Source organism: Anarrhichthys ocellatus, unplaced genomic scaffold, assembly GCF_004355925.1.
Source record: "Anarrhichthys ocellatus isolate YVR2014 unplaced genomic scaffold, GSC_Weel_1.0 scaffold1, whole genome shotgun sequence".
Taxonomy (NCBI): Eukaryota; Metazoa; Chordata; class Actinopteri; order Perciformes; family Anarhichadidae; genus Anarrhichthys; species Anarrhichthys ocellatus.
Window position 1 is genome coordinate 3590365 of NW_022280031.1, and position 18994 is coordinate 3609358.

General features: G+C 41.1%; 1 protein-coding gene across 4 annotated transcripts in view; it reads right to left on the reverse strand.

Annotated features, from left to right (window-relative positions):
• Positions 1-18994, reverse strand: part of pax7a (paired box 7a) — a 45911-nt gene that overhangs the window by 20394 nt on the left and 6523 nt on the right. For all 4 annotated transcript variants that reach the window (XM_031867217.1, XM_031867387.1, XM_031867130.1 and 1 more), the window contains one exon: positions 3934-4133. In XM_031867217.1, the coding sequence (XP_031723077.1) occupies positions 3934-4133 (200 nt within the window). The remainder of the gene's footprint in view (positions 1-3933; positions 4134-18994) is intronic.

Genomic DNA, 18994 nt, shown 5'->3' on the forward strand with positions numbered 1-18994 from the left:
CTCTCTCTCTCTCTCTCTCTCTCTCTCTCTCTCTCTCTCTCTCTCTCACTGATTCCCTCCCTGCTTGCCTTCCAGACTGGCACTATGCTAATTAAAGTAGCTAGGAGTGTGAATTTGAGAGGAGAGTGGGATTAGCTTGATAAGTATCAGGAGTACAGAAGCACTGTACCAAAGTCATTTAAATTCTAATAATAAGAAACTGTTAGAACATTCACACTGATGCATTGCAACAATTTCTGCCCTACAATCTACACAAATCCTATTTATTCCTTTATGAAACATAAACCCATACTGGCGGGAATACAGTTGCCTGTTGGGTTTGGTTGTCAGCACTCAGCTCCATTGTAATTTTCTCTCTTGCCGCTGGTACTCTACTGGTATTATAACAATCAAGAAACTGTGTAGTACCTCCTGATACCTCCCGATGGGATTATCTTCACACTAGCTGTGTTGAAAACTTGAGTTGGAATTTGCCTATACTGGTCTTTCACATAAAGCTATGAAGACCAGTGCACAGTCTTCATATCGGTCTTTTCCCTCTGCTCATTCCATTGCATCAACAGGCCAGCACAAGCCATAGATAAAGAGAGAAACTTTTTTTACCAAATTGATTTGCATGCTTCGTAAAACGCAATGCTTATACCTTATTAGATTCCACTAAGTATAATAGCTACATGCAGAATGTTTATTGGTAATGAAAGAGGATCTATGTGACAGATTCGGTAAAGCGAGCCGGAGGCGGCATGCTGAGATGATGAGCCTCAGCCGAGTCTCAGGAGTCACTCTCTTAAAAACTTCAGTGTAAATAGAGAAGAATGTAATTTGCTTCATCTGAGAGCGCTGATTTACAGCGGCCTGCAGCCTATTGCCTGCTTCCTCCCCCCTCAGTGATACCCTCACCTGGTCCACCCTGCAGAGGAAACAGACACAAATGATGCCCTCTTCTCTAATAGCTCACGGAATGAGCTTTGCCGCCATGCTCCGGTTAAAACTGAGGGGTTATCAGATGGAAAGTGGCAGCTCACACTGCATCAGCGGAGCACATACTGAAGGTGGACTTGGCAGTATCCCCTCTCACTGAGACAGCCTGGAACTAATTGCTGAGAGATACGGATCATATCCCACAATTTGTCCGTTGGGGTGATAAAACCATTGCAGGGCTCATGGTGGTGAAGGAGCGCTGGTAGCTCTGCTGAAAGGGGCAGCGGGGCTGATAAAGATGGATGGTGAAAGGGTCTTAAAATGGCAGGCGAGGGCAGACACGCGGGAGTTAGCTCTGTTTATGAGTTTAGGTTGTGAGTCAGCGCTAAGCCAAACACTCATCACTTCCAGAAGAATCTAGCAGGTTAATTTGGAACACAGCTTTGGGCTGTGGCGTTTTAGTGCCAGTGCAGCCGTGTTTGACTCACAAGTACAGTTTACCTCCGAATCCAACCTGAAAAAAATTACTCTGCACATTATCACCATGTTTAATGACAAATGGGTAACAGTGAACCATGACCGTGGACACTGATTCAAGTTGAAATATGAGACTGTGGGAGCACTGACACCCCCTGCCTATTCTTTCTCTCTCAGCCCCAAACACCAGTTTGTCTGCGAACAACATCTGGAAGATGCGTCACTGCAGCTGTGCTGCAGAAGCTTTGCTCCCAGGCCAAAGGGTCTCCTCTCTCCTGCCCTATGATGGGCCTTTTGGGTACCTGTGTAAAAGCCCAGCTGGTGGACATTTTCAGAACGCTGTGATGCAAACAACACCTACATGCACACACACACACACACGCACACACACACACACACACACACACACACACACACACACACACACACCGTATATTTCACATTTAAACTAATAAACTAATAAACTTATTATCTAATTCTCCATGAAACATTTTAGCTGTTAGTGTTTGTCATTGAAAATCTGGAAAAAAAACTTAAAGAATAGTTATTCCTTTGAGATATATTTGGGAAAATGCTAAGAGAAAACTATATAGGCATTATTTATTTTGACTAACCTCAGAAAATTAAGTTTGAGTTGACCTTTTGAGAGACGTTCAAAGCCGTCAAAAATTAGATTATGAGGAAAACAGCATTAAGAAATTATAGCCCTGACTCAAATTCCTTAGGTTTTCACATGACATCATTTAAGTCTATTATCTAACAGCAAACACACAGCAGTCACTCTGTCTTCTTTCTTTCTCTCACTTTCATGTTTTGATATTTTAGGTAGGCTCCAGAAATACACAGGTGCTAATACAAGAATGGATTTTGTTTTGAAACCTGAGGTGTTACTGTCCTCCATGCTGACATTGAATGACACGAGATTGATGCATTTCTACATGGCTTTTACTGCGAGCTTTAAAAATGATGAATTAATGTAATAAATCAAAGGATTGTTGGTATTTTCTAGATACATATTATCAGAATATACAGTATTAGAGTCGATTTTTTAAATGGAAATTATTGATGCTTTCGCTTCTTCAACCTCTTGTCCACATATACTCTAACACTCCAAAATAAAAACTAATATATCGCCATATAACAGCCATGAGATAAATTTCTCCTCCCTTGAGTGAGGCATTAAACACTCAGACATTTTGGACATCCTTGCGTGTTGAGGTTTTTAAGACGGACAAAGACATGTGTGGAATTAGTTACCCCAACTGCATGTTTGTAGTGGGATGAACAGTCAGCATGCGGTGAGGAGTTTGGGGGGTTCAGAGGGAGTGTGAACGACTGTGGTAAGAGGAGAGGGTAGCCCAGACCTTTTTTTTTTACTAGCGGCTGATTGATTAATGTTGTTGTCGGGCATTGGGTCCCTGGAGAGGATGAGGAACCCTCTGTGATATGTGGAGGGTTTTACAAGCAGCGGCGAGCTTGAAAGTGATGGGATGAGATCCTGGCCAAAGGCCGAAATGAGAAATCCATCAGGAATGCATTCCCTTTCTCTCCTCTCCTCTTTTTTTCTCCCTCTCTCCGTCTTTGGAAGAACAGCTGCTGCTATAACTCTACTGTACATATCTTCCTTCAACATGCAACTGCAGAGCACTCAGGCTGTCAGACAGGTTCCTGTATCTGAGGTGTGAAGATTGGGAGTATTTATCTGAAACATCTTGAACATGAAGGCTAATGATAAGTAGCAAACTCCCTTACAAGTACAGCACTATACGGTAAGATCTTCTTCCTGACAAATGAGTAATCCAGTGCTGAAAGAAGGGCAATATTCTTACGTTTTCAGAACATAAGACATTATGCTTTTGGCTGTACGTTTAGGGAAATTATGGTATTTGCTGTTCAGGCAGCACAGATCTTTCTGAGGCCCTCACAAGGTGAAACATAATGTGAGCTACTTTTTCTTCAGGAGTCTCTGAGTGACTACAGCACATTGATGTTGGCAGGTGAAGCTTTTAAAGTAAGCATGTGTGTTTAAAGCACTGGATCACCCAAAATATGAAAAAAACACATTTCCTCAATTACCTTTAGGCATGCAGAGATCTTCGGTTTTATTTGCCCAGGTTTTGAGATTTCCGTCTCTGAAATTTCGGTCTCCGCCCAATGATACAATGATGATGAATCAAATTACGTCTAAGGTAAGTTGTTAGCAGTCTAACGTCTTTGTTATTTTGGATGATCAATTACACAGCATGGTTTTCAATGGGATTTTCTATCAAAGAAATAGTCCCCATAAAAAGGGTTTACAGTTTGTTCTTTGGTTATCCAGAGTAAAAAGGACATTTATAATGTTGCGGTAAATATCTTGACAGGCAAATTCATGCATTTGCATTGGTTGAAAGCAGAAATGTCAGAGACAAATTAAACTCAACCCTTCTGCATCGGTACAACCATATGTATGTATATATTTAAATAATTTGGGTGAAACGAAATGCAGGCAAACTGCAGCACAATGCTCGGTCTCGCTGGTTCTGTCACTGGTACCTGTACTCTGGCCTCTGTGAGTTTTGTCCTCTGGGCCAGCTCCTCCCTGGTGTAGATATCTGGGTAATGTGTCCTTTCAAAAGCCTTCTCCAGCTCCTCCAGCTGCTCAGCGGTGAAGGTGGTGCGACTGCGTCTCTGCTTCCTCTTCAGGGGCAAGTCGGGCTCTGAATCTACATCCGAACCTTCGTCTGTGCGGTTACCTGAGTTGAAAAGAAAAAGACAGAGGACCATCTGTGTGATCATGTAATGAAATCAAGTAAAGGAGTGTTTTGTGTTAATCAACTGAGGGGTTGTTTGTAGAAAATAGCATCAAATCTGAGCTGCAACTGATCAAGAAAGGACTCTAACAGCATTATCTGCATTTTGGAGCCTCTTTTGTTGCTCCAGAGAGCGAGACTGGCAACACAGAGGATTCAAGTGACAGCAACTCCTCTCTGAATATACAACTGGGAGAATATTATCTTAATCTGTGGATATTTATTTAATATAGAAGAGGCCCTGATACACAATCCCGCCTCTGTGAGGGGCCCCAGAGGCTGTGAAGGCAGAGGGCTGAGGGGGAGCGGGGGTGTCGGTGGGTAGAGGGGTTAATCTGCACAGGCCACCTTGCTGCTCCTCACCCTGCTTTTCTCTCTCATTGGCCCAGGGCACACTGCTCATACACAGCTCAGCCAAAGTGTATAAAATAGAACACAATATCACACCAAAACCATTCAGTCCCATGTGTTTCCATCTGCTGTCATTAAATGAATTAGAACATATTTTACATTACTTTTTAGGCATTCAACTAAGCTGAATTTTTGCTCGAGGAATATAGATACAGCACAAAGCTGTACAATCCAGGCCGACAGGGAAATTTTTGACAGCAAATACGCATTACCATTGCACATTACCATTATAACTGAATTTAGAAAATTGCATCATTTTCACCTCCTCTGCATGTCTATTCAAACTACATGGCCCTTTTCATTTCATGTCATAAAATTCATATTTTCATAATTTCCTCATTGAGACGTTGACAAGGCGGCGTGATGTGCCAGTGTTGCTCCAGGCCTAGTTGGATTGCATCATGCACAGTCCAGAAAGTGTGGGAGAGGGAAAATAAAGGAAGATATTGAAGAAGAGGGTGTATGAAGAGATTTCTGCTTTTGACAGAAGCCCTTCACTATTCAACTCGAATGAAAACTATAATGCTCACCTGAATGTCTTGCCCGACTGAGTCCCTACCACCTAACTCATTGTTTTACAGCTTCGATCTCTGTTTATAGCTCACTCCATTCAAATCTTTCAACATAAGTGGACAAAAGAATACTCAAACCTAGCCTCCAAATAACAACTGTGAGAACAAAAGAGCAACAGAGCTGGCGGAGTCTCAAGGCCAGCTCCAGAGTTTAATTAAACAAGGAATTATGGGATTATATGGAGACTATCATTACAGGCCACTCTATGAGTCGTCTACGAACATTTTTGTCCCCCTGAGCTCATGCTCAATGATTCTCTGCGGATTACATGTGGCTGCAGGACATGAGGCCGCATTCATTAAATCAATTCTTCAGTCTTATCCTTTTTAATAAAGATTGATTCTTGAAGCACAAGCTCACTCCGCTGCAGAACACCCTTGAACATACAAAGTTGAATATGTACATACACCACATATCCCTTTGTTGGTTTTCATGAGGATGCGTATTCCATTTGCCTGGTAACTTGGCATGACGACACTTGAGACCAGCCCAGCAGTCTGCAGATCACTTTCCAAAGTCAACTCTGTGTCCTACGGGAAGACGTGGGGGCCAGAGTAGACACATACTCAAGGGGCTCTGAGGAAGACACGAAAGTCCTCTCCTCCTCGAATTATTTTCTTTTCCTCCCCTTTGTTTGAGGCGCTTTCACAGAGTTCATTTTGCAAGTAAACTGCTGCGGCAATCTGTGTCACATTTAGCATGCTATCAGGCTAATGACTGATAAACCTCAGCAGACAATAGGTTGTACTGCTGCTCTCCATTAAGCCCTATGAGCCAACACATCTGCTCTTGTACATGATCCAGAAGCACAAGGTCAACAGCCCTGTTGGTAATGAGCAAGGGAAAATGGAAAATGGCACACGCTGCACGGGGCCAACTGGGATTGGGGTTGAATGTAAAACTCATCTATATGCCGACTACGTTAAGACACATGGCTGCTTTCCATGTTGGTGTAAGAAAGAGCCTGACACTGATTTCTAGTTTACACTCAGTGGTGTTACTGTAGTCCGACCAAAGCGAAGATGACTTACAAACTGGCTCGAATACATGTCCGAATAAAGAGAGAAAACAACCATTTTTTTTCACCAACAAAAGCACTTTAAAATCTTAATTTCATGTCTCTTTTTCTCCTCACAGATGTGCCAATGTTAACAATCACAGACAAAATAGGACTCAGGGAACAAAATCCCTGCAGGGCTGTCGAGGTCAATTCCTTAATGGTCTGCTCGGCACAAAAAGGTACATTCTGATTAGACCTTCCTATAATACGACGGTGGTAATTCCATTCACAGGTTCATGGGATATTGATAAACCACTCATGCCTTGTCTCATTACTTATCATCCAATTAGAATCTAATTATGTGCCATCCAGTGGGCATGATTACCGCCGTGTACTCTCCTCCAGGGGCCCTCTGAGATGTTTCCCTAATATTGATTTAAAACTGTGCCTATTATAAATCGGAATTAATCAGGTTTACACATTGCTTTTGCTAGGTAAGTGCTTGATTAAGATTTGAAATAACACTGGGTATGGTTTGAGTAAAAGCTACCTTAGCTTAAATTGTAATGAATGTCATGACATGTGGTAGCGGTGGTTTCAATACAGGAAATTGTTTAAAAGATTAAATTGAAGACGATCAATCCCTGAACTATAATAGGACTGTTTTGCATGTAATTGACAAAACATTAAAAAGGTGTTGTTAGCCACATGCAGCATTAAAGGCATGTTGTGATCGAGGCAATATTGTACCGGAAAACAAATAATGGTTGCACAATGGATGAAAACTAACAATCGATGTACTTGCAGTGAGATTCTCAATTCAAAATTCAGAGCAGAGGGATTGCTTCCAACGGCTCTCAACATGGCGACAGCTGAGCCGGCAGCTATCAGCTAACAGTGCTAACAGTGCAAATAGAGCCAACAGTGCTGGAGGAGCTAACGGTGTTTATCTGAGGGAGGACCGGAGGATGGGTGCTACGCTTCCGTGACGGTTGACGCTATTATCAGCGGTAACTGCCGTATATGCGCATTGCAGAGTGGTGGCCATTAGCTAGCCAGTGGGGCACAACAGAGAGACTCACATGCACTAAAAGGCACCCGGCAAAGCACAAAACACACACAAAGAGGGAGAGTGATTTAATTCACTGCTCAGTTATTCCACAAAACCTTTACATGGCGTAAAGGTTTACATTGAGTGCTGCTATATTAATGCTCTGAATTTCGAACTGAGAACCTTTAACTGTTTCAATTAATGTGTTTGATTCCACACTAGAAATAATCGCTGAAGACAACCACCACATTGTTTCGTGTGACTTTGCTCTAACAATGCTTTAATTCTGACCAGACCTTTGGAAGGACTTGTGGTGCTAGTTAATAGTTTTAAAGTTACTATGAGATTAAAAGCCTGCTCTCTCCCCTGATGCTCCTCTGCTGACCCCACAGACAGACTCTTTAGACTACCGGCAGATGGGATCCTCATCATCACCCTGTTTCCTCAAAACCCCTCCCCTCCTCTTATCGACCCCCTCCCCGCCTCCTTCTCTTCTTCTCCCTCCAACCCCACGGACTCCTTCAGCCCTCCACCTTTACCCCCCGCAGCGCTGAGGTAATGCTGATTAAACACACAGCTGTCCTTTCAATAGCGGCAATTAGCCAAGTGATCTGTAAGGTTACAGATTTATGATACATAACAAGAGCAATAAACGTCGTGTCTACCAGGTTGTTGAACAATGTTGACGAAACAGTTGCATCTGATTCCTAGAGAAAGATAAACCTATATGGCCTTGAGTAAATGTTCATCATGAAGCATTACGATCAGTGGGAGCAAAAATCTATGAAGTGATTTTATAAAATTGTGTCAGTATGAATTACACCAAGAAAAAAAGTTAAAAAGGTAAATAAGCTTTATTCTGAAAATGAGTATATCTACAGGCTACTTCGACTCAGATGTGTAGGCCTTTTAATAACGGGAAAAAACAGCAAAGTCCACCATGAAAACAAACAAAATTCCAAAATTGAAACACAGCAACAACACTGACATACTTTTTGCAAATGTAGACGATGAAATAAAAAGAAATGACTCCCTCTATATGCGACTAAAAGGTAGTAATAATCAAATATCGTAAGTTTCTCTATTAGAAACATGTTGGAGAACATGTCTTTGAAAGGAGTCCGGTGTTTTTATCCCTCATCTCTGACTCACCTGTGAGCAGTATTAGCCTAAAGTTAAGTAGTGCTCATCCGAGTCAGACTGTCTCTGATATCATAACCCATGGCCTCAATATCAGCCATACCTTTGCAAACTATCCAAGACAGAGGGACAAAAACAGACAGGGCTTTGGCAGTGCAGCATTAGCTCATAATGGCTCATTTTGAAAAGCATATTAGTTCCAGCATAATTACAATCAGGCCTCACGCTCTGTGTTTTGCAGGCATTCACAGGACCAGCCTCTGAGCACCGAGTCACACCAGTTGACTGTGACTGACAGCAGATTTAGTATAAAATGGTGTTTTTCCTCCCTCTTTTTTTCCCACAGGACAAAAATAACACCGCGTCTTTTCTCCCTATTTATGTTGACTTGTTTATTTTGTGCCTACCTTTTGTCGTAGTTGATACTGCAATTATACTTTTTGTCAGTCAGAGGGGGTGAATATCAAAAGGCCTAATTATGCAAACAGGCCTGTGATAAGAGGCATTTGCCTGAGATGGGATCTGCTATCTCTGACATGCATCTGTCTCTGTGCTGTCTTTGCTGCTCCAGGCCTGCATATAAACAGCCCTGCCTGTCCCCAGGACTGCATGCGATTCAACCACCAACACTGGAGTGGAGGGATGTTTCGGGGGCGGGGGGGATCACGCAGCAACATCAAATAACTAACAACTTCCCAATTTGCATTTTTCCGAGAATGGTGCGGCATCTCCGCTTAATGCACTTCCCTGTTCATCCCAAAGGGCTTGCCAAGTTAAAGGAGGCATGTGATTCAAGGCATTTACCGAAGGATGTATCTGAGATAGGAACCTTATGTGAATACAAGATAGACGACAGCGATAACCAGAATGGTTTAAAGACAAATTCTCTATGAATAATCTTCTCCTGTAGTTATCTCCTTGCGAGTGGAAAACAAAAACAAAACTCTAAAAGCGAGCGTAGCCTCTGCATAATCAGAATTTATTCATATATTAGATTAAAATATTCCGAACAACATACCGAACTGCATACGTTGCAAAATCACGTTAACAGTTTACTTGGTAACATGCCAAAATGCACCATCAATTTCCTCTGGTTGTCAGTGACCTTCTCTGGGCCGTAATTTGACATTTAGCTGAAATTGAATCTGGATGAGATGTGTAACTTTACATGAGGATATTAAAAATCCACCGTCTATCGGAAATAAAATCATTCTCAGCTCACCTTTATGGACAGATGTCATTGGATTCAGCTTTGTCTCACGCCTATCATGTGAATTACCAGTTCATAGCTGGTGGCCGAGGGCCAAGGGCACCCAAAATCTATTTCAAGTGTTAAGACAGGACAAGTGAGAAAGGAAAGCAGAGGTGAACAAGAGCTCTAAAGTTTAGTGCAACTTCAAGTCTGTAGCTACAAGAAGACGTTTTAAACAGACTAAAAAGCTACCTGATGAAAATAGAGACGGCCGCCTTGTTTTTGCCGCCAAATGCACAACCTCTCATTGCCAGTGTCAGTTTTAGACTCTTTTACGGCAACATTCCTGAGGAATTCCTCTGTCTCTCGGACAAAATCTCATTCTTTAGAAAAGGAATAGGGCGCCGTTGAAAAAGAGGAGAAAAAGGCAAAGGAGGAAGAAAGATGGGAGGCTCTATAATCTTTGGCTCTCACAACAAACAATTAGCCCCCTTTTCTCTGTTTGAGGTGGGGAGAAAGTGGGAGAGAGGAGGGAGGGTGGGGGAGACGCAAGAGAAAGCAGAGGAGACAGAGAGGGAGAAGCAGCGAGAGCGATGCTCTTTTATGGCTCTTGTCATATGGATGAAGGCGCGGCGCGTCCATGAGAGCGCACGCTCACCTTCAACAACAGGGTGTCCACTGGGCCTCCCGGCCTTTTCAGCCCAGAGAGACAAGCTCCTCGGGGGGCCATTAGAGCATGAATAGGGGCCTGACAGCCCTGTGCAGCTCCGCAGGGCATCCATAAACGCTGACATATTGACTCCCCATGCCTCTGCGCTGCCTGAGTGTGAAAGCGTGAAGGGCTTGGAGAGTGGGATTTTTTATTTTATTTAATATACTATTGACTAAAACTAGGATACTAAACAATATAATTACTTGTTTTTAACTCTAATACATACTTTAAGGCAAATACTGTTGCTTCTATAGTGCTGTTTAGGTTATTTATTATTTCTAATACATAAATTATTGTTTTGAAAGACTTGCACACAAAACAATGCACTTCTAACGTTGCAAATATGTTCATTTTCATCATTCACATAATGCAAAATCCCACATTTTTCAATTTACTTGCTAACTTATCATATCATTTCGTACTGTGACATAACAAAGCAGAACGAGAAAGGATCTAACAGAGCCACACGACCCACAAAGACTCCAGAGGACACCACACATGAACCTTGTTAGGAAGACTGTGCCACCTCTCACTTCCCTCTCACTAAGACTGAGCTTTGCACCAGGTTTCCTCTTCTGTCAAGCAGAATGTCAAGAGCAAGAGTCTTCGCTAATTGAGGTCACAGCGAAAGTAATGAAATTAACAGAGAGCACAAGAAAGTAAAAATGGAGCCCATGGGGGTCTCTGCCAAATGGCACTGGAGCCAGAGCCTCGGTCCCCCAGCAAAAAGCTCTAAAAACCTACGCAGGAAATCAAACAGTAACGTCTCAGGGCTATGAGCCGAGGTCTCCTGCAGGAACAAATCATTTTCTCAACAAAGCCAAAGACAGATTACTGGGCACAGTATAGGAATGCACAGCGGACATTTTTATGTGCCCAAGGGAAGTTTCCTAATTTTCTGGACAAGGCTGGGTAGCAAATATTGTGGAAAAGTTTGCGCGACACCAAGGACACGAGTAGGGAAAAAAAGAGTTGTGCAGAATGATGGAAACTTTAATAAAAAAGCGACACTTTACTTGATTGTTTTTAGCACTATTATGGCTATTACTATTTACTGATTTATACGTCTGAATATTAATTTATTCCTGTGCAAAATAAAAACAGCATAGCAGGTTTTGAAACCTCAGAAAAAACGGCTTCATAACCTTTTATACGAGCTGAAATTATTTAACATATCTTGAAAAATACTATTTCACTCCACAGTGGACTGACATTCAGTGAATTACAAGTGAACAAAGTGTTTCCTTTATATTAATTTAATGAATATTTCCTCTAAAGAGATTTTTTTCCTGGGCACAGTGAAGCATTACAGTGCTTGGCATTAATTTCTGAGATCCCTCCATATTGAGGGGTTGTAATGTGGCACAGTAGCAAAGCTTTTTATACTGAGACTACATGTTCCCCAAGGAGAGAATGACTGACGATGCAGAAATAAGCCCATTAGTTGAAAATAGCGGACAACATTTGAAGTTGTTATTTTGTCGGCCAGGACAGGAGCTCCACCCCACTGTTTGGACAACCCCTTACACATTTAACTTGGTGGGAAAAAACACATTTCTGATTTGCAACACTTAGGGAACATGTTTATTGTCTTTGTGGTTGTGAAAAAAACCCATGCACAATTAAAACAAATGAATATTTCAGTGGTGAAGCTGATCAAGAGCATAAAATGTGAAATGTTCTGGCCCTAAGTAGCATAGGCTAATGGCGATTTTTAAACTAGCAGACCATGGTCAATGTTTCTCATTCATCACTGAGGGAGTGCACGGGCGCACTGTGCTAAACGTAATTACTGTTGCACATTATGTGGGCTATTCCTGTATTGTAATAAAATTAGCCAGAAATGCCTTTTGTCTTTTCTAATGCAGCTCCATGGTAACCAGTGGATGGTCATAATGCAACACACTGTCCCCGATCTGTGCCAGCTGTCAGAGTTTGACAACCTTAGGTGGCAAGGCGAATTGGAGGAAACTACATTTCTTTCAATAAATGATGTGGCTCTGACCTGCTCATCCATTGCACAATTTAACATGGACATAATACAGCTTGAGATGTACTGTATACTCATTTGTGTGATCCTTCAGCTTTATTGTTTGGCAGAGTAACAATGGTTTAATCGCCAAGACAAAGATCTATTCCTGCCAAAGGTCCCGCTTATTATTACCATGTTCATCTTAACATTTTTACTAAGATTACCCCAGACAGGCAGGAAATTCAATTACACTATGTAGTTTATTCTATATTATTCAAGCTGAAGAGAAAAATCTTAAGAGCGGGATTTAACATAAAATTTGAATGCTACATTTAACCAAAATAGATTTGTGTAATGAAAGGACTGCAACACCACATTTTTAGTGTTTAATAACGATCGATCATCATAATTTTAAAACTACAAAAGGGAAACAAAACTATTTTAAATGTGAACCTATATTGTAAGATATTTTGGGAAAAATTACAGTTCAAAAATCTCTCACAGGGTTTAAAAAGCATGCTATCAAACTTAACACAGAATAAAGTCTGTTAAATCCAATTGAGTCAAATACAAGATGGTACAGATTTATCAGCAGAGATATTATATTTGGATGAAACCAAACCAAACTGCACATCAATACTTGTCTTCTCACCGATATGGCCTACATAAATATACTGACGAATTACTGGTGGATCTTTCACAAATTAACAGGCCTTTGTCATTGTTTGGCATTATCTGACAGCCGGCAACACCATTTTGTTGTTTGGTAGATAACTTATTAGACAAAATGAGGATGATTTATGGAATTACATGGTTAATTAGATACTGCTTGAAGCTGAAATTACTCTGTAAACTGTCTGTCCCCTTCGGCAATTCACCTAGTCGAGACAAAAACAACATTGCATTTAAAAGTCTGATCAGTCTACGTTTGGGGCTTCTTCTCTGCCATGAATGCTCAAAATCATTTTATTGCTCGTTGACATTGTTATTGCTGCTTTCTGACAACATGCGCCATTGTCTGTAGAGGTCATGAGGTCAGTTAATTTACGTTTGTTTATTGCAGCAAAATGATGGCAGCTCGTCTAATGATGCGAGTAGAACAACTGCACCGGGAGGTTTGTTTTAGTGGATGTTACTTGAACTGAGCTGGTTGTTTTTTTTCTTCTGGCAGAAGGAAAGACGCTAAGAGCACATCTCAAAGCAATTAAGTGTCCGATATTATAGGTTTTTCCATTAAAACCTTTGAAAATAATCTCCCCTGCGGAGAACACTTGTCTCTCCTCGTGGCATGGCTGGGAATCAGCAGTGAGAGATAAATAAATGGCCTTTAAAAAAACATTGGCCCTCTTGTCAAGACACATATCCACTCGAGAGAAGCGACAGTCCACATGTCAACTCGTTCTCTTCCCATTTCCTCTGGTCCCTTTGCTAAGACACTCCTGTCTAATGAAGTAGAGGGACTGCAATCCCACAGGGCTAAGCAGAGCACTGTCAGCCCTGAGTGTTGTTTTCCCTCCGGGCAGCCCAGTCATCGTCCACTGTCGAAGGTAATACTCACCAATCAGGATTCATTACAACACCAAATCTATGAATGAACTGCCCACTGCAAGCGAAATCCGCAACTAACACACAACTGCCCGGGAGAAGAAATAGGCCTCCCAGGGACCCCCCCTGCAGACTAAATTGGATTGCCAATACGGCCCACAGACGTTTGAGAAGTCAAGAAAAACAATGGAGCAGAAAATAAATACTCCAAAGCCACAATGATGACTCCACTTGGTAAACTAACACAGTATTGATCGTCTTCTTTTTTTTTGTTTTTTTTGTTTGTTTAGAAAAGCCTCATCCCTGCTAATAGCTGTCTGAGAGTGTAATCTCTCCCTTGTCCTCCCCCTCCTCTCCTCGCCCTCCACATTCCCTATTATGTGGCTCCTTTCAGCGCCGCCTCAAATACTTTAGGTTCAGTGTCGCACTGGGGTACGGGGCATGGGACTGGGGACCAATTGTTTGCTAATGTTGACACCTGCCAGAGCAGGCTTGGTCTATTTGGGGCCCGCCAAACTGCAAACTGGATGCTCCCCCTCTTTAGCGAGATTAAGTGTGGGTTGCTGGGGTCACAAATCACTGGACTCCCTCTGATGTTGTGGGGCACAGAGCCAGAGACTGAGAGGACTAAAAGAGAAAGCTGAAGAGGGAGGGACAGACGAGGGAAGAGGGATAAAGAGTGACAGTCTATTGTTTACTGAAAAGGAGGAGAATAATGTATCTCCTTGAGTGCGCGTAACCAGCGCGCCCCATTCAAAAAAAACATATCAACAGTGAATCCACGTCGCCAAAGCACACAACCGTTTTCTTTGCCTTGCTTTCTGTTTCCTTACGGGCGAATAAATGATCAGGAATAGTTGAAAGTGTTTTGTTTGAAATTCAGCACAGCAACAGGGAAGACCAATTGTCACACTCTGCTCTTGGTCTCAACATAACAGCTCAGCGTGATTTCCACACCCAAAATATAATGTTAGTAGTAGGAGAAAATAGGATGCAAGGTATTAAAACATCTGCTTTTATGATGATTCACAGACTTTCTTTGGCTTGCGTTTCACCAAATATGACGCTGATAAAAACGACCTCGGTTCTTCAAGAGTAAATAAACATGAGGACATACTCTGTTTCTATATACTATAATTTCCTCAGAGAACAGTCTAAGAAAGTGCTTGTTTACCCAAACATAATACACATATCTTCTTTTAACTTTTTTAAGCACACATAAAGTTTAAAGCCCAAGGGAGAACCAGCGTGGCCATTGACAGACAGTGCCCAGCTCCTCCTCCTCCCCCTTCCTTTGCAGATGTACATTAATGCAAAAAGAAGCAGAGATCTGAGCTGCAGCAGAAGCACCCTCTCTCCATTTAAAACTGCTGCTGTCCAGCCCGATCGTGTCAGTTTGAAGGCCCCTATTCAAAAGTATTCATGCATCTGCCTTTGAGGCACAATAGCAGCTAGTTTATAAACTGTCTGCCCAGGCACCCGAAAGCTTTAGTTCCTATTGTTTTCAGCCCCTTAATAAACTTTTTGGAGGAGTTCATCAACTTGCCTGAATAGCCTATGCAGCAAGTCCCAAGACAGAAAATAACAGAAGGGCCTTTTCTCCTCCCTCTTCTTTCTCTCGTCCTTTTCTAGTGGCTGTTCATCCAACAATGGTGAGAGTAGGCTGTCAGACATCACAGGACTTTTTTTGTACCAATACAAGAAAAAAAGGTTTCAATAAAAAGAGAACGAGGCCTCTTAAAATGGGAATCTAAGACAATTCTATTTTCGCATTTGCACAGGAGGAGTATGTAAGTCAAGCAGTTAAAGTTAAAACATTGTTCCCGAAATTTAAACATAAATATCGAGGAGAAATTGTAAATTAAATATATTTAGATTTGGATTTCAAATGCCCGCGTTTTAATTTCTTTATCAAGATTCTGTTGAAGGTGAAAAAAGAGAGCAAATGAATGATATTATTTTTCTCTTCTGTGTCTATAAATTCAAAGATTGCCTGACACCTGTTTGACAGGCAGAAATGATGGGATGCAATAAAATGTAATTTTGGGTGTAAGCCATTAATCCACTGTTATACCTTTAAACTCTGTGGAAAGAAAATTAGCCAAACTTAAAAGTCTTTAATAGATGTCTGCTATAATTAATTTCATACCTAATTAAAGCAGGCTACAGTCCATGCAGGCTGGCCTGTTTAGCCTGCTGGATGGCCATAATTGAAGTAATAGCGGAAAAGAAGGCCTGCTTAGAAAATAAGACCCCGCAGCGGTCCAATTCAACAACATCACCGTCCAACCACGCTGCTCAACCCCCCTCCACCTCCACCATCTGACCCAAAAAGGCCTTATTGGCTGCCCTGGACCAACCACCTACTGTTTCCCACCGATGCACTCGGTGCGTTTTAACACCCTAATTAGATGTGACAAGTTCAACGAGCTGGTTTCAGAGGAGGAAAAGCCGGCCAGGTTATGATTTCCGAGTCAGACTCACAGGGGAATCTGTGGACAGCTGATTCCTGTCAGCCTCATTCATCTTCTTCCAGCCAATTAAACATCACTGCTAACAAAGCGGTGGCAATTTGGGGAATACATTTAACGCCTCAAGTGGAAATGTAAATGTTTTAGGCGATGTCAGTAGGCTGGTAACACTAACATCATAATAATAACAATAAAATGGTAACATAAAAAAGTAATAATAATGATCATAATAACAATAATAAACTACTTAAAACTGACACAATATTTACATTGTAATTGAGTCTGTATGCGTGTAAAGTGTAAAATATCTGATGTTAGAGTAGTTGATATTTGTCACATATAATAGGGCAATATATAAAATAATAGGGTAATATATAAAATGATAGGGTGATATATAAAACAATAGGGTCAAATATAGAATAATAGGATCATGTATGAAATAATTGGTTAATATAGAAAATAATGGGGTAATATATAGACAACTTTTCCCACAATATCAACTGTCAACAATAAAATACTTCCCAAAATATATGTATTTTATGTTTATGTATAATAAAATATTTCAACATAATCTCCCCTTATATTACCACAAAATGAATTTACCTCTAGAAACACTATCAATTCAGAATAAACTTATGACTTATTTTTTTTAATGACATTATCCATTTAAGATTCCCCATATTTCTAAGATGACTTATCCCAAGAACAAATCATATATATGGCAAAATTGAAGACACAATTATGCTACCTAAAAGTACAAGGTTGTGTTACTAATACCTCCACCTGTTGACATGAATGTGTGATGCACGTGAGGCTGTGTGCCTGTGTGTGTGTGTGTGTGTGTGTGTGTGTGTGTCAGTGAGAAGGGGTGAGAGAGAGAGAGAGAAAGAGAGGGAGAGAGAGAGAGAGAGAGAGAGAGAGAGAGAGAGAGAGAGAGAGAGCAGAGAGAGAGAGAGAGCAGAGAGAGGGGTAAAACTCAGGCAAAGAAAAAAAAGACAAGATATTTTGGACTACAGCCCTGCAGGCAGGATCCCGGAGCCCCGTAGTGAAAATTGGCGGAATAAAACACAGACAGAAATGAGAGTCGCGCCCTACTGTTGTGACAGGATACCTGGAGGGCAACACTTCCCCTTTAATTTGTCTCGTATGGTTTGAGACCCCCAACCAGACATTCAATCCTCAGAGTGTTCGTAAGCCTACTGAGTTTAATTCTCGATGGTGAAATTATATGCTATAATTAAATATTGTATCATTAAAAAATGCTCATTGGCATAGAGGCATCTTATCAACTTGGTCTTCCTCGGCTTCGTCCTTGTTATCACATTAATAGTACAACATCTAAAATGGGCCTATCAGCATTTGTAGGGGGAAATTGCAGGCTAAACAAAGGGCACCTATGGGTTTACAGCTTATATTCTGATATTTTAGAGCAGGAAATGTTAACCTTGAAATGCTACTATCTGCGCTTAACAATGTGTGATCATAACCCCATAAATGAGGGGAGAAATTGAATCCTTTTAAGTTATTAAGCAGGAAAGGATTATAAACTCCTCTTTATAAATGAGCTAGAAATCCCCATGTCTTCCTCTGTACACTTTTAAATTTCCCACAAGAAGCTGGAGAGGAAAGATTGCCCCTTTTCAAGAGCCCCACAAGAGATGGAAAAACCATTTTTGTGCCCAGATAGGGAGTCGTCCCACATGGTAAGCGCCACTTTAATTAATAGACAGCCTTGAGAGGTATCACTGTCAGCCTGGATAATGGTGGCAGAGCCTGTGTTTGTGCTTCCATGAATATTTCTGATGTGATCAAAGTCAAATGCCAGCACAGAATGAATTTAAGCCTACTCCATTTTTTTTATTTAGCCTAATGCAGCCGACACTTAAAGCTCCTGACACTGAAACGTCTCTGCAGTGTGGTGGTAGGCCTACAAGCTTAAACTGCACTCTTTCAAATTGATGCATTACTCATTACTCATAAGCAATGGGTTTCGTGTTATTATGTTGCACGCTTTGCTCATGTTACCTTGCTGGAACCAATAGCCTAATTTGTGACACTGGTAGTATAGCTCTTCACCACAAAATATAGTGATATGTCATTAACAACAAATTATACCACCGTTTGTTAAAGAAAAAAAGAAATATGCTGAATAAAAAAAATGTCACCATTTCCTTCTCGTGGAATTGTTGTTATTGATATTTTTGTGTTAAACCTTCTCAAGCCTTAATGGATGGAGAAAAAACTATGATTTTAGCCCAATTTGTTACACTAATATCTCATGACTGAGATACTGCAGTTAGCTCACAACCAAATAACTTCAAATCGAAATAGCTAATGTGCCCACTACTTATCCAATTTTGTTATTATTTCAAGTATTATTGAGCAGCATATGGTCCATGAGACATGTCATCCTGTCACTGTTTATTACAATCACAAGAGAAAGACTACAAATAGCCTAACTGTCATCCATGCCAACTAAACATCACCTGAACACGGAAAACAAACAGAAACTTCTCTTTTGAATGCAGAGATGCTACCACAGCCAAAGGCAGAAATCTTGAGAAATAAAATATTTAGGCAATTTGTCTCTGTAAACAAATGTGTTTTGCAGAGAACAAACAGCACTTAGATTATTGATATTATTATTATTAATATTATTATCATCAGTAATGTCGCGTCTTTCCACTGCTGCCCCCTCTATAAGAAGAAATGTAGGCCTACCGATGTAAATTCCAGT